The sequence below is a fragment of the Dipteris shenzhenensis genome, chromosome 31, assembly GCF_047967505.1.
Source record: "Dipteris shenzhenensis isolate YYH24624 ecotype China chromosome 31, Dip_SZ_1.0, whole genome shotgun sequence".
Taxonomy (NCBI): domain Eukaryota; kingdom Viridiplantae; phylum Streptophyta; class Polypodiopsida; order Gleicheniales; family Dipteridaceae; genus Dipteris; species Dipteris shenzhenensis.
Genome location: NC_141626.1, coordinates 2,947,481 through 2,963,053, shown reverse-complemented (window position 1 = coordinate 2,963,053; position 15,573 = coordinate 2,947,481). Strand labels below are relative to the sequence as shown.

The 15,573-nt window shown below is 42.2% G+C and overlaps 1 protein-coding gene across 4 annotated transcripts in view; it reads left to right on the top strand.

Moving 5' to 3' along the window:
- The first annotated feature begins 13,198 nt into the window (after nt 1–13,198).
- The window catches only part of LOC147880904 (uncharacterized), a 206,704-nt gene continuing 204,329 nt past the window's right edge, over nt 13,199–15,573 (top strand). For 2 of the 4 annotated variants that reach the window (XM_087370091.1, XM_087370088.1), the window contains exon 1: nt 13,323–14,903. In XM_087370091.1, the coding sequence (XP_087226217.1) occupies nt 13,482–14,903 (1,422 nt within the window). In that variant the 5' untranslated portion in view covers nt 13,323–13,481. The other 2 variants (XM_087370089.1, XM_087370090.1) reach the window with 2 other exon arrangements.

The following is a 15,573-nucleotide window of genomic DNA, read 5'->3' as shown; positions in this document are numbered from 1 at the left end:
ATCTTTGATATGCCATGTTTGAACATACAAAGTTGTGCATTACATTTTTTCTTGATTCCCTGCATTGAAGTTGCTTTAAAATCCATTTTATGGATTATATTGCATTGAGGGATTTGCTTGGAAGTATTTGAGCCCAATAAGGTTGTGGCACCATCTGGAGCTTTATTTGTCTGAGTAATCAAATCAAGAGGAGTCTAATAATACACCATACAAACTCCTACAATGAGGACTATGGCTGAAGAGGCTTATAGAAGAAGGATTCTAGGAAAGGCTTCTAAGCTACAACTGAAAGAAAATAAAAATAAAGAAAAGAGGATGAGTAGAAGTTAGATAGTTAATGGTGATGTTAGTAAAGAAATGTGAAAAAAACTTTGAGGTTCACAAGAAACTCATCCAAACCCATATTGGTGTAATCACCTTCACCTTAGAGTTTAATGCATCCTCGAGAGCTACTTGTGGAGAATCACTTGTTGTTCAATGTGTGAACTCAAATTCAAGACGATGACTTAGGCATGAGTCAATGCCCTGTTCTATTTTGGCTCTGCTAAAGGGATGTGTTGTAGATGCTGATTGGTGTATTGACTTTCCATAGTGTTTGTAGCTTATCTTCCCGATCAAGGAGCCCTTGGCATGATGTAGTTGTGATTTGTTGAGTGTGCCATATTGAGGACCTAAAGAGGACTAACCGCCTATTTTCACATAGGACTTCCACATGTGAGCAGAGAGGTTGGACTTCCACATGTTATAAATTGAGTGCTCTTTATTGACACACCTAGACCTAGAACTTGGAACTGAGTTACTATTCACCTAAATAGCCTTAGTACCTATGAGTACATCAGAAGGCGAGTGCAGTGACATATTGACCAATTGTGACACAGACCTAGCAAGAACATCATTTTGTAGATCAATAGAGGAATATGAATTGTATAACTATTTGGGACCTGATGTAAGTATGATAATCACTTGGAAGGAGAGTCACTAAGATATCACTAGATATCTTTCTTGGCGAGCAGTTGTCATCCCATTGACAGCAATGTTGCTTGAAGTCCTTTGAGATTCCTGATGAATGTATTTAATTGTCCAAGGAAACATTCAACATTAAAGAACCAATAACCTTAATAGAGGTACCCTCTATGGATTGAATTTCAGAATCACATACTTGAGGACGTACATGGCCAAGATGCTTAAATGTCTCCCAGGAGATGAGGTTGTGGCCTACTCACCCATCTACCATGATTTGTATTTGGCATGTTGCACCTACTGATGTTAGCTCTACCCAAAGTTGAGATGGAGTCATATCTATCTCATTAGAATCAAGGGAATTGTCAATTCCTAATTCAATTTGATTAGGTAGTACCACTCTTATGGTGTAAAAAGGTGTAATGGAGTTAAGTTGTTCATCATCAAGGTACATCGTCTAAGTGCGCTCAGTCATTGGTGGATCTATTGCCGCTAATGTATGCATCCAATCAAGTGATTCTTCTAGTTTTGGTAAAGGAGCACACCAAGGTTCATCAAGGCTCTTCTCACTATTCTCTTTCTCATATTTTTTAACTAGCTTCACTGGCATAGACCTATCGGTGGTATCCAATTCAGCTGCAAATAGATTTTCGAATAGAGTGTGAGCCTTCCATGTTTGGAGATCAACCCTCATGAATTGCTGATCTTTCCTTAAATAAATGTTGTTGGAGCGCCAATCATGGATCAATCCTACCATATGCACGAAAGGTCTCCTTAGAATAGCCTCATACCTAGGGTTGTTTTGGAAAGCCATTATGACAAGGCACACCCGATATATGAGACCACAGGTTTTGATTTTAATGTTCTTGAGTACTCCTATGGGATGAGCTGTGCCTCCATCAGCTAATTTAACTACCAAGGAAGTACTCTCTCAATTGGGCTTCCCCACTTTTCCCAGCATTGTTTCGTGATGATGCTAACCTACTCCTCCGTCTAAGATTACCATAGCTTTCTTATCACGAAAGGAGATGGGTATAACTGCATTCGTGTCATCACTCTCAAAATATTGGCCTAATTTGTTGACTGGCACCCTTGGAAGGTCTTGAGCATGATTGGGAGATTCAACATTATCAACATTTGTGGGTTGGGGTGTCACTATTTGCCCATTCATCCAATCCAAGAGGTCTCTCCATAGAGTAGGATTACCCCATAATAGTGTCACGATGGGCATCTTAATCTCAGTGGACAGGAATGAGGCTAATCCTGCGATGTCTCGAGGACCAGCGATAGATTTCATGCCTATTGATTTAGACTGTTCTAAGCCATATATGGACATGTTGTCATCCTCCTTTAGTTGTTGCAAGGCAGGGTCCTCTTCAAACATTTGTTGCATTAGGGTGGATCCCTCTATTGAAGGGCATGACACACCTTCTTCCTCTACCCTTTGAGGTATTTGCAAGGATTTTGATGCTCAAGAATTTATCTCATGTCTGGGATGAATTTTATCAGTCTTGCTTGCCTTGAGACTCTGTTGACATTCCTCTTGGCATTTGTGTACCAATTTATGTGCCTCAATCAGACCTTGTTTCCCCACCCATGGGTTGGGATATTCACCGTGACCCTTAGGTGTTGTAGCTTGGCCATGGGTTGAAGCTAGCATTGCCTCATTTGCCTCATGTGAGTGGTTGTTGCTGGTACTATTTGAGAGAGTATCACCAAAGGAAGATGATGTTGCTAGGGAGGTTGTATCTTCAACTGACCCATCTTGGATGATGACCTTGTTTTTTTACAAGTTAAGGCTTGTGGACTTAGATGGCCTTCTCATCGAGCAATCCTTAAAAAGATGGTCCACACCACACCCATTGCATAATGGTGGTGGTGTATTAAACGTTGGTGCACATGTGATTGGCTGCTTCGATTGCCCCTTATATGAACACTCATTGGCAGGGTGTGGCCCTTGATACATATGGCATTGAATGAGTTGTGCCTTGGTGAAGTTGTTCCTATCTCCCATTTTTTGAGGAATCGGTGCTGTCTGGTAGACCAGGAATGTATTGGCCACTTGGTATAATGTAGTGACTTATAATGCTAGACCGATTTGCATTGTCACCATTTTGGGGATAGTTGTGTCCATTGAAGGTAGGTCTGGGGTCTCTTCCACCAATACTTGATTCAGGGGAGTATTTCATGGAGGTGGTGCTTGAGGTCGCAGTACTAGCAGGGCTAATGGAATATTTTGAGCCCTAAATTGCCCTTGATTGGCTGATGTGGCTCCTTGTATTGGCCATTGTACCTGATTGGATGGATTGGGTGGTGCAGGCAATGGTAGATGAGGCCTTTGTTGGTACGTGGATTGAGGAATCACCCTAGGATAATGATATTGGGATGTGTCATGATTTCCCCAATGAACACAATGGTCATAGTGGAGTGTTGGCCTGACTCTAAGACGAGGGCATTCCTTAGTGGGATGATTTCCAGTGCATACCCCACACCATATGTTATCTCTTTGTGGAAAGAGATGGGGGTTGCTAGGAGCATCTTTTAGTGCTTCTATATTCCAAGATTTGTGGCCAACTCTTCCATGTTGAGCACCTTGGGCATAATGCTTGCATCCCTAGTTGCTTCCGAGGTTCAAGCTTGTGCTATTTGGGACATATCAGAGGAACATAAGGATTTATCCTTTTGGGGCATCTCCCTCATGTTATCCCCTAGGCGTACCGCTGTCTTGCTATATAGCTCAAATGATGTGGGATTTATAGCAAACAAATGATCATGCAGCTTAGCATCTTCCAGCCCTCTGAGGAAACGTTGCAAAAGCTGCACATTGCTCATCCTCTTTGTGGGGTTCACATCGTGAGTTCATATGTTTAATCCTAGTGATATAGTCTCTTAAGGACTCAGTGTCCTACTTCACCTCATAAAGCTAGTTAAGTGGGCTCCACTTGGGACCACTGGGGACAAACCCCACAATGAAAGATCCACGCAATGTGCCCCAATTTATTTTCTTCTGAGGGTTTAAGGCTCTAAACCATTGTCCAGCCTTGCCATCAAGACTCAAGCTAAAAGCATTGAGCTTGTCTAGGTCCCCAATATCACCAAAGGTGTCATAGATTTGCTCAAATCTCTCAACATGGAGACTGGGTCTCCTTCTCCTACAAACTTGATGATTAGCTTGGATATTGTGATAGGCTTGCTCCTTGAGGGGTTGTTATCCCTTCCAATAAACATTGGTAGTAGACCGGCGGCCCCCCTTCCTAGTGCTTGCACTAGGATTCTCATAGCTTCATCTGTAAGGATTGTTTGCAATACAATAGGAGGTTGTGGAATGGTGGGACTTCTCCTTGTGAGAGCAATGCAAGGCACGAACCATCCGCAAGTGTCACTCAACTGCCCTCTGGATTGTTGCAATGTGTTTCCATGAGAGAAAGAGGGAACGAGGAGAGGGGAGAAGGAGAAGGGAAGCGGAGAGTGAAGGGGGATGGAGTGGCAAACACAAGGGCACTACAATGGAAACAAAAGAACACCCAAAACACTCTTGGAAGAGAAGAGGGAGCTTGTATTCAAACTTGTGCAAACAACAATGAAGACCAAAGTCAACCATTTGGCCTTTTATACAAGTCACCTTTTGAAGGGAGGGCCAACCCTAATCTCTTTATACCACTCTCTCTTCTCATTCTTTTACCATCCTCTTGGGCCCATCTAGCTCCGAGACACAATCCTGGCTCTATGGAGTTGCCACTGTCCATCAAATCACATCACTTAACTAGCGGTGGCATATTGTTAACCAATCTGTTGACATGGGTATAGGCAATCCATGAAATATGTCAACCTTCGTCCATGCTATCGAAGAATGTAATCAAAGTGTGCCAGCACCTTATTTCTTGCCACTGCACATTGGTCGATTAAATTCCCCAAACTCACTTCCAATGCATGGAAGAAATCATCTAAAAGATTGGAGGAGAATCTTTCCCACAAAAGGGCAAGAGACATTGGATCACATCATCGGTAGATGGACCTACAACCTTTGGACATCCGGTTTTTCATCGTGCATAGCATACTCATAAATCCACTAGCACACTTCTAAGATTGACACATACCATGCATCTAAGTAGCTACTAATCTCATCGATGCCACCATCAACTGGGTTGTCCTTCTACACATTTATCTGCATCCTAATGGTTGCTCTATCTTGACCATTGTATACATATTTATACAAATACGTGACTGCAATAATTGTTGAGCAAATTTAAATATTAATATGTGCCTTGTACTTCATGGAGAGGAAAGGATTAAATGGCACAATCCAACGATTATCTAATGTAGTCCCTTTCACCTACATCATTCTACCATCACACACACACACACAAAAGTGCATATGCACACATGGACATGGAGATACACATGTGGGTACACCTATACACACATACATACGCACACACTACACCCACATACATATGCATACATGTGCATATACACACATAAAACCACACACATGCACATTTTCACTCTCTCTCTCTCTCTCTCTCTCTCACACACACACACACTCGTTTCATTTTTTCCTCTTGACCACACTAATTATTTTTTCTACCCTTTATATTCCTTTGAAATTCCTTTAAAAACTGCCTTTCCCCCTTTCTCTCTCTCTATAATTTTTTCCTCACTCTCTCTTTACCCTTTTCTCCCCTCTCTTTCTCCCTTTTTTTTTCCCCTTATATCCCTCCCCCTAAGTTCCCATATTTTCTCCCTCCTAATTTCCCCCAACTTTTTCCTATTTTCTGCCCAAATTTCTCCTTTATTTTTTCTACTTTTTCTAATTTTCTTCCTAAAATTTTCTCCTAACTTTTTATATTTTGCCTTTCCCCCCCCTTTTTCCTAGTTTTCTTTTCCTTAAATTTTCCTAACTATCCCCTATTTTTCCCTAATTTCTTCTTAAATTTTCCCCTAACTTATCTCATTTCTTTTCCTACTTCTATTTCCCCCTAACTTATTGCAAAATTTATACTATTTTTAAATTATTCCTAAATTACTCCAATTTGTCCTATTTTTATCCTTATTTTTTCCTTAACATTTTCTATTTTTTCCCTTTTTCTCAATCTTGTCTTTTAGTTATCCCTACCCCCCCCTGACTCGTTGGACTTCTAAGTTCCCACACTATCACGACCCTTCCAATGCCTGACTATTCTCCTTCTCCCCGACTATACACCCTATATAAACGCCACTCATCCATGCTCACCTATCCACCTACTCACGTGCCTCTACTATCTACTATTAATCCCATCGCCCCCTGCAATCACTGTCAACCCCCCCCGCCCCCTTCATTGTACCTAACTTCCCTGCCCAAAGCCTCACGCTTTCTATACTGACTGCTGTTGGCTCCTCATTGTTGTTCGCACCCGCTGCGTCTAACAATCTTTGTAGCAATATGTGTTGCCCCCTCTGCTACTGTGCCACGCCCGCACGGCCTCTGTTGTTGTGCCACACATGTGGCCAACCTCTTCTCTTTTACTATGATATGCGGACTCCGCCTCTCACTAGTACATCTCGGCCCTCGTGCACTTTCCGTGACCTTCTCTAATCCATGTGTTACCTCATCTAATCCTCTCATAAAACATGGATGATGGGGTCTTCTCTTCAACCTTGCCTCATTACGATGGCCCTTTTTTTCACGTGGGATCTCCCCTCGCTTTTTACACGTGGGTTCCACCCCCCCTCCTTTTTCCCATCCTCTTCCCTTTCATTTCTCTGACATTCACTTATTTAACCCCGTCTCCCACCCCCCTCTTAGGTTTAATCTTTTAATTAAAAAAATATACCCTTGTCCCTCCATTTTACCCCTTCCCCTTTGTACTATCTAATTTCTTAATGTCTAGTTCTTCGCTTAATTAACTCTAACTCTATTGCTAATCTCTCACCCCCCCTCCTCTTCTATATATTTTCCCTACTTCCTTTTTCCCTCCCCCTTCTTTTATTTTATTATTCCCCTTATCTTTCCTTTAAAACAACCCCCCTTCTATCCCTTTCCCTTTATATTTTGCCTTTATATTTCCCCCCCTCCCCCCCCCCCTTCTTTTTAATAAAAATTTCATCTTCCCCCCCACCATTCTCCTCTCTTTTTACATCATTATACTTTCCTTCTAAAACTCACCTTGTAATTTTCCCCCCCTTCTCTTTCTATATTTTTCAACCTCTCTAATTTTTAGAAAATACTCTCCCATTAATTTATCTCAAACCTAACCCCCCAACCTTACCTTCTTCAACTATTCATTAGACCTAAAACCTTAAAGTCTTCACGTCCTTTCTTATAATGTCTCCCTCCTTATGCTCCAAGTCTTAATGCTACATTTAATGCTCTAATTTTTAAAGTTCTCCCCTTTCTCCTTCTATACTCTCATCCCAAAGGCATTAAGCATTTTTCTTCGTAACGTAACCATTTATTCACCATCCCTTCAACACACCCCAATTCATTTTACACTTAAGGCATAATGTCTAAATTTAGCTTTATAAGTTTGTAGTTGAGGAACTAGTTTTATTATGATCCTGATAACAAGGGAGGGGTGTTTATGACACATGTCTTCCCAACTGAGGTTTAACTGGTTCTCATCATGTTTTCCTTATTGGACAGTGGCAGGTAGTCAGATTCCCCTCTTCAATAAAAATGATGCTACCAACGACGTATCAAAGCTCGACTTCTCACATTTCCTTTTTTCATAAACAAATGTTCACCCTCTAGTGATACTACTTCATTCATAGTGGATTTTCTGTTTATTTTAAAGTTTGTCATTAAACATTTCTCATTCCTACTTTAAAATTTGTCTTCTCTTCACTATGAAAAGGAGTGTTGTAATGTCTTCTACACACACACGCTTTCCCCTGCAACTTTGGACGGTTGCACATAGGACCTTTAAGTCATCAAGGCCTTTTTTTGGGCTTTTTGACTCCCTGATCTAACTTGGTTCTCTTTTTCTTCCTTTTTCCTTTCAGATACATTATTGGGATGTCTCACTCTAATCAAAGACCCTCAACAACTTTGAATCAATGACCCACTCCAACTCTTGTTCCCACCTCCTAAACAATACATTTAAGGCACCGTGTGACGGATATTTCTTATAGAATTAAATTCCAAGCATAAACAAGATGCAAATACAACTACATATCAAGTACGCGCAGTTCTGTGTGTAAAGTACATATGTATACTCTCTCGAGTGGGATGGGCAAGATGGGATCCCACTTTGGATCCTTATTGGTTAGATTGGGAGCTTGTGTTTGGCTTCAAGATAGAATTCCATTCTCCCATTGTCATCCAGCCTTTTGCTTATGTTGTGAACACATGCAATAAAGGCATATGAACATTGCATTTGCCCCTGCATCACAACCATGCAAGCACTTGAGGGTTTTCAAAGCACCAGCAAGATACCATTCTCACAATGTTCCACGGCCATCTATTGTTAGTGTTTTCCCTTCTTCTTATCTTTGAATCGTTGATGTGATGCCCTCGGCCTTTTTCATTGCTCTTATGAGCACACACTATTTTACTCCACTTACCTTTTTTATTTTACCTTTTTAAGGACTCTTCAAACCCAAACAAATGTTAGAATTGCCCACTTTCCTCTCCTTGCTTGTTATTGCTTTTATTAAGATCTCAACTTAATCTATTTGCTTAATTTTTACCCACCTTACTCAAGTACATATTTTCCATTCCTTAAAATGGCATTTCTCAATACTTCTTTACCTCTTCGGGTAGACAGTAGGTCATCACACTAGGTGATGACCTACTATCTCACCTATTGTGTTGTATCCTTCTAGGGCAAAGGTGGGTACACACACACACACTTTTTCTTTTTTCCTCTTGACCACACTAATTATTTTTTCTGCCCTTTATATTCCTTTGAAATTCCTTTAAAAATTGCCTCTCCTCCTTTCTCTCTCTCTAGAACTTTTCCCTCACTCTCTCTTTACCCTTTTCTCCCCAAATTTTTTTTCCCCCTTATATCCCTCCCCCTAAGTTCCCTTATTTTCTCCCTCCTAATTTTCCCTACTTTTTCTTGATTTCCCCCAATTTTTTCCTGTTTTTTGCCCAATTTTCTCCTTTATTTTTCCTACTTTTTCTAATTTTCTTCCTAAAATTTTCTCCTAACTTTTTATATTTTGCCTTCCCCCCCCGTTTTTTCCTAGTTTACTTTTCCTTAAATTTTCCTAATTATCCCCTAATTTCTTCTTAAAATTTCCCCTAACTTATCTCATTTCTTTTCCTAATTTCTATTTCCCCCTAACTTATCTCAAAATTTTCACTGTTTTTATATCATTCCTAAATTACTCCAATTTTGTCCTAATTTTTTCCTTAACATTTTCTAAATTTTCCTTTTTCTCAGTCTTGCCTTCTTTTTAAATTTCGTTATCCCTACCCCCCCCCTTGACTCGTTGGACTTCTAAGTTCCCACACTCTCACGACCCTTCCAATGCTCGATTATTCTCCTTCTCCCCGACTATACACCCTATATAAACACCACTCATCCATGCTCACCTATCCACCTACTCACATGTCTCTACGATTTACTACTAATCCCATCGCTCCCTGCAATCACTGTTAACCCCCCCGCCCCCTTCATTGTACCTAACTTCCCCACCCGTAGCCTTGCGCTTTCTCTGCTCATTGCTGCTGGCTCCTCATCGTTGTCCGCGCCTGCTACGTCTGACAGTCTTTGTAGCAGGATGTGCTGCCCCCTCTGCTGCTGTGCCATGCCTGCGGCCTCTGTTGTTGTGCCACACCTGTGGCCAACCTCTTCTCTTTTACTATGATATGTGGACTTCGCCTCTCGCTAGTACGTCTCAGCCCTCGTTTTCGCGACCTTCTCCAACCCATGTGTCGCCTCATCTAATCCTCTCATAAAACATAGATGATGGACTGAGAGGTCTTCTCTTCAACCTTGCCTCATTATGACGGCCCTTTTTTCCACCTGGGATCGCCCCTAACTTTTTACACATGGGTTCCAACCCACCCCCCCCCCCTTTTTCCCATCCTCTTCCCTTTCATTTCTCTGACATTCACTTATTTAATTCTGTCTCCCATGCCCCTCTTAGCTTTAATCTTTTAATATTAAAAAAAAAACCCTTGTCCCTTCCTTTTTCCCCTTCCCCTTTGTACTATATAATTTCTTAATGTCTAGTTCTTCACTCAATTTACTCTAACTTTATTGCTAATCTCTCACCCCCCTCCTCTTCTATATATTTTCCCTACTTCCTTTTTCCCTCCCCCTTCTTTTATTTTATTATTCCCCTTATCTTTCCTTTAAAACAACCCCCCTTCTATCCCTTTCCCTTTATATTTTACCTTTATATTTCCCCCCCTCCCCGCCCCCCCCCTTCTTTTTAATAAAATTTTCATCTTCCCCCCCACCATTCCTCTCTCTTTTTACTTCATTATACTTTCCTTCTAAAACTCATCTTGTAATTTTCCCCCCTTCTCTTTCTATATTTTTCAACCTCTCAAATTTTTAAAAAATACTCTCCCATTAATTTATCTCAAACTAAAACCCCCAACCTTACCTTCTTCAACTATTCATTAGATCTAAAACCTTAAAGTCTTTCCGTCCTATTTCTTATAATTTCTCCCTCCTTATGCTCCAAGTCTTAATGTTACATTTAATGCTATAATTTTTAAAGTTCTCCCCTTTCTCCTTCTATACTCTCATCCCAAAGGCATTAAGCATTTTTCTTCGTTACATAAACATTTATTCACCGTCCCTTCAACACACCCCAATTCATTTTACACTTAAGGCATAATGTCTAAATTTAGCTTTATAAGTTTGTAGTGTGAGCAACTAGTTTTATTGTGATCCCGATAACAAGGGAGCGGTGTTTATGACACGTGTCTTCCCAACTGAGGTTTAACTGGATTCCATCATGTTTTCCTTATTGGACGGTGGCAGGTAGTCAGATTCCCCTCTTCAATAAAAATGATGCTACCGACGACTTATCAAAGCTCAACTTCTCACATTTCCTTTTTTCATAAACAAATGTTTACCCTCTAGTGATGCTACTTCATTCATAGTGGATTTTCTATTTATTTTAAAGTTTGTCATTAAAGATTTCTCATTCCTACTTTAAATTTGTCTTCTCTTCATTATGAAAAGGGGTGTTGTAATGTCTTCTACACACACACGCTTTCCCCTGCAACTTTGGACGGTTGCACATAGGTCCTTTAAGTCATCAAGGCCTTGCTTTGGGCTTTTTGACTTCCTGATCTAACTTGGTTCTCCTTTTCTCCCTTTTTCCTTTCAGATACATTCTTGGGATGTCTCATTCCAATTAAAAACCCTCGACAACTTTGACTCTCGCTCCGAATCAAGGACCCACTCCGACTCTCGCTCCCACCTCCTAAACAATACATTAAAGGCATCATAGCCCCCGGCCTTTAGGATAGAAATCGACTCAACGTTTAGTGATTCTTTAGGAATCGAAGATAGAAACTGCTCCCACCTCCTAAATGTTGCTAGGGGACCACCTTCGCATGAACCAAAAGGAAGTGCTTTTAATGATCTCTCTGAGCTCATTGAAAGTTTGACGATATGCAGGGGGAGGTGCAGGGTGCAGTAAACTTTTAGGTGGTGCTAGCTCATTGGATAGAAAGAGGAGGGTGTCAGCTCTAGAAGCATTGAATGCAATTGGCAAATGCCCATCGGTTGGAATAGTAATGGCGTACCAATGCTCACATTTGCAACCTCCAAAATGGAGGTGCCATTGGAGCACTAGTGGCGCTCCAAAGGAGCATTGAAAATTGCTCAACAAGCCAACCCCGGCTCATATGTGGCACCGACATGTACCAAGCCCTACGCCCCTTCCCTACCTTTGCCCTGTCTAGGCATTGCCCCTCGCCCGTCGTGCAAAAAGAAAGTAGAGGCACATTTGCAGGCTTGGTGATGGGGGCATGGATGTAGAGGGCTAAAAGGGATGGGCGACCCGAGAGAGAAGAGAGAAGAAACTCAAGTGAAGTGGCTTCTAGGCCAATCATCCATACAATAGTTAAATGGGTGGTGTGAACTACCACACCTGGAGCCCATCTTTCTCTCCACTTTCTTTCTTAATGGGGGGGGATAACCAGGTAGGGCAAAGCTAGGGAAGGGGTGGAGGAACAGGGAACTGGGGTAGAGTGTGCTTGGGAAGCACTTATTGTAAGAGTGGAGGGAGGTGAAGACTGAGAGAGATCTATAATCTTCTTTTTAATCTTTTTAATCTCCATCTCCACCTCCTAAACAATCAAGAATGATTCTCAGGAATCGAAGATAGAAATCGCTCCCACCTCCTAAACAATCGCTCATCAACTCCGACTCTCGCTCTGAATCAAGGACCCACTCCAACTCTCGCTCCCACCTCCTAAACAATACATTTAAGGCATCATAGCCCCTGGCCTTTAGGATAGAAATCGACTCAACGTTTAGTGATTTCTTAGGAATCGAAGATAGAAATCGCTCCCACCTCCTAAACAATCGCTCATCAACTCCGACTCTCGCTCCGAATCAAGGACCCACTCCAACTCTCCCTCCCACCTCCTAAACAATACATTTAAGGCATCATAGCCCCTGGCCTTTAGGATAGAAATCGACTCAACGTTTAGTGATTTCTTAGGAATCGAAGATAGAAATCGCTCCCACCTCCTAAACAATCGCTCATCAACTCCGACTCTCGCTCTGAATCAAGGACCCACTCCAACTCTCCCTCCCACCTCCTAAACAATACATTTAAGGCATCATAGCCCCTGGCCTTTAGGATAGAAATCGACTCAACGTTTAGTGATTTCTTAGGAATCGAAGATAGAAATCGCTCCCACCTCCTAAACAATACATTTAAGGCATCATAGCTCCCCCGGCCTTTAGGATATAAATCACAATCAATGTTTAGGATTGTGACACATGGCTGTAAAAAGTTAAAAAACGAGAACATGTAAGGAAAAAATGTTTGAGACATCTAAGTTGAAAAATGCAACAAATCGAGGTTGCAAAAATTTTCACCAAATAAATAATCTCCCTCCTCCTCCCCCAAACCTCCTCCCTTCATGCCGAACCTCCCGCGAACCTCCGTCCTTTAGCGTATGGGATTAGCGTCCATATAGAGTAGTAAGATGTGTGTAGCACATAACAAAATTTGTGGCGCTCTAAATACTTCCTTGGGTATATTATTTGATTAATCAATCATTCAATCGGTATGTATAATGCCTTACTAGGCGCATCCTCATGCGAAGTACTTGGGTGGAGAGTGCAGCGTGCAATACCCTAGAGCAGTTTCTTAGTGCACGTGACAGTTGTGTGCTTGTGCTGTAATTGAGGTAAGAAGTATTGTGCCCATTCACGTCTCTCTCCATGGTAAAATCTCCTTCATCACTCAAGAGTCTTCTACACGGTCTGTCTGAGCATGTGTCGTATCTTCTATGTTGAAACCAGAAAAGATGTGCCAAAATTAGCCTATGTTAGAACCGCTTCAGTGATTTATATCTTTAGGACTCATGGTTATGCAGAAAGAAGCTCACAATGGTGACGATGGAGGTGGATCGCGACAATGGGTTCCCAGTTCCCCCCTCTTCCATCTCCTCAAATGTCACGGACGAGCTTCAATACTCGCGACTTATCTATGCCTTGGGAAAAGAGGCTGTGGAGACACTTCATCAAAGTAGAGTTCTCATTGTAGGCTGTAAAGGATTGGGTGCTGAGATTGCAAAGAATCTTGTGCTCAGTGGAGTTGGTGGAATTGGTCTCCTCGACGATGAAGTTGTGTCCATTGGCGACTTGGGGTCTAATTTTTGCCTAAGGGAAGGTGATGTCGGTCGTAACCGTGCAGTCTCTACCGCAAAAAATCTGAGAGAACTGAATCCATTGGTTGATGTGGATGTGATCGCCGAGTCAGCTATTGAAGCATCTATCACAAACTACCATATTGTTACGGTAACATCAGGGACGCTACCGGATTTGGTCCGTTTGAACTGGCTTTGCCGTTCGCTTGGGGTGCCGTTTATTGCTGCACAAGTTCGTGGGCTTTTCTCTTTCGTTGTCGCTGATTTGGGAGAATTTTATTGGTTTAGGGATGAGACTGGAGAGTCTTCGGGGATCATTCTCGTGGCTAACGTGACGCAAGATAATCCAGCAACAATTACAGTAGTAGAGGAGCAGAGGCATGGATTGGAAGACGGGGATGAGATCATTTTTAGTGGCATTCGAGGGATGGAAGGACTGGACCAATCGCAAGCTGTCCGAGTAACGGTGACGGGCACGCATACCTTTAGTATACCCGTTGACACTCGAACATGTGGCCGTTACGTCTCAGGGGGTTATTTCCGAAAGGTTCACCCTGTGAAAAGGATGCATTATGTTCCTCTAGAAACAGCTCTACGAACTCCGACATTTTCGAATGTGGATAATCTAGAGATTTCCCGTGAGCCTCACATTCATGTAGCTTTACAGGCCATTGATGAATTTGAGAGGTCGAATCTTTTGGATTTGAATGGGCGATCTTTTTGTGAGGCCGACATTGATAATATTGTAGGACGGGCCAGAGAAATTTGGCAATCGTCTACGTTTGGGAGCAGCAAAGCATGCGTCAATGACAAGGTATCCTTGACAGACACGTCTGAGCGAGGAGTAAAGCTCACAATGGACGCTGATCTGACAGTAAACAAAGGAAGGGCCGAAGCAGTTTCTTGGGGGGGTTGCGTGGATCAGCCAGGGCTTGTTCCAGGAGTTGTTGGACTTACTAATGGAGGGAGCTACACTGATAAAGCCAAGAGAGTCCACAAGGATGAAGATAATACAAATGTGGAGGAATTCATGAGCAATGTTACTTCAAGACTAGGTGGCCTGGACGAGCAGATTGTGAGGGCGTTGGCTCATGTCACAAATGTTGAGCTGTGCCCCTTGGTTGCACTAACGGGAGGCTTAGCCGCACAAGAAGTCGTTAAGGTGAATCTCTGAGCATTTTTTGCAGATTCTCTGCCCTGTGCCATTCTTTTTTCAAAATCATGTCTCAAATGTAGGATTATCAGCAAATTAGAAGATTATGTTTTTTGGGGGTCAGTTGGTAACTCTCAGTATCTGTTTTGACATTGAGTTAATTGTAATAAACAATGCTACCGAGTGAATCCTGCTCTAATGCGTCTATGTGTAAAAAATCATGTCTCCATCGGTGGATGTCTCTGAGAAACCTCCCAGATTGGACCGGAGGGTGCCATTGCAGTTCCATATTGCCATTTTCAGTCTACCTTGTGCACTCATCCCATGGGCACAACATCATCATGCTATCCACACTCCCCTTCTTGCTTCTTTTCTCTATCTACTCTCACCACGATAATTACTTTACCATCCCTGTAGGCAGCACATTTCCCTGATTCTCTTGCTGCCATCATGCATATCATTTTCTCCCTTTTGTGCTCTTGCTGTAGGAGGGTGAGATCATCATCCAAATATATTCTAGTCCCTTTCAAAGTTGCCCTCATGCTCATGAGGGTACCTGTCCGTTGCAGTCCGGAGTTTCACCACCAATGGCCTAGTTGGTATCTCTGCCTTGCCTACCCTCCAAGCTGCCTCGTATGTGAGGTTGACCCCCATCTTAGTGAGCAAGGTTTTGGCCTCT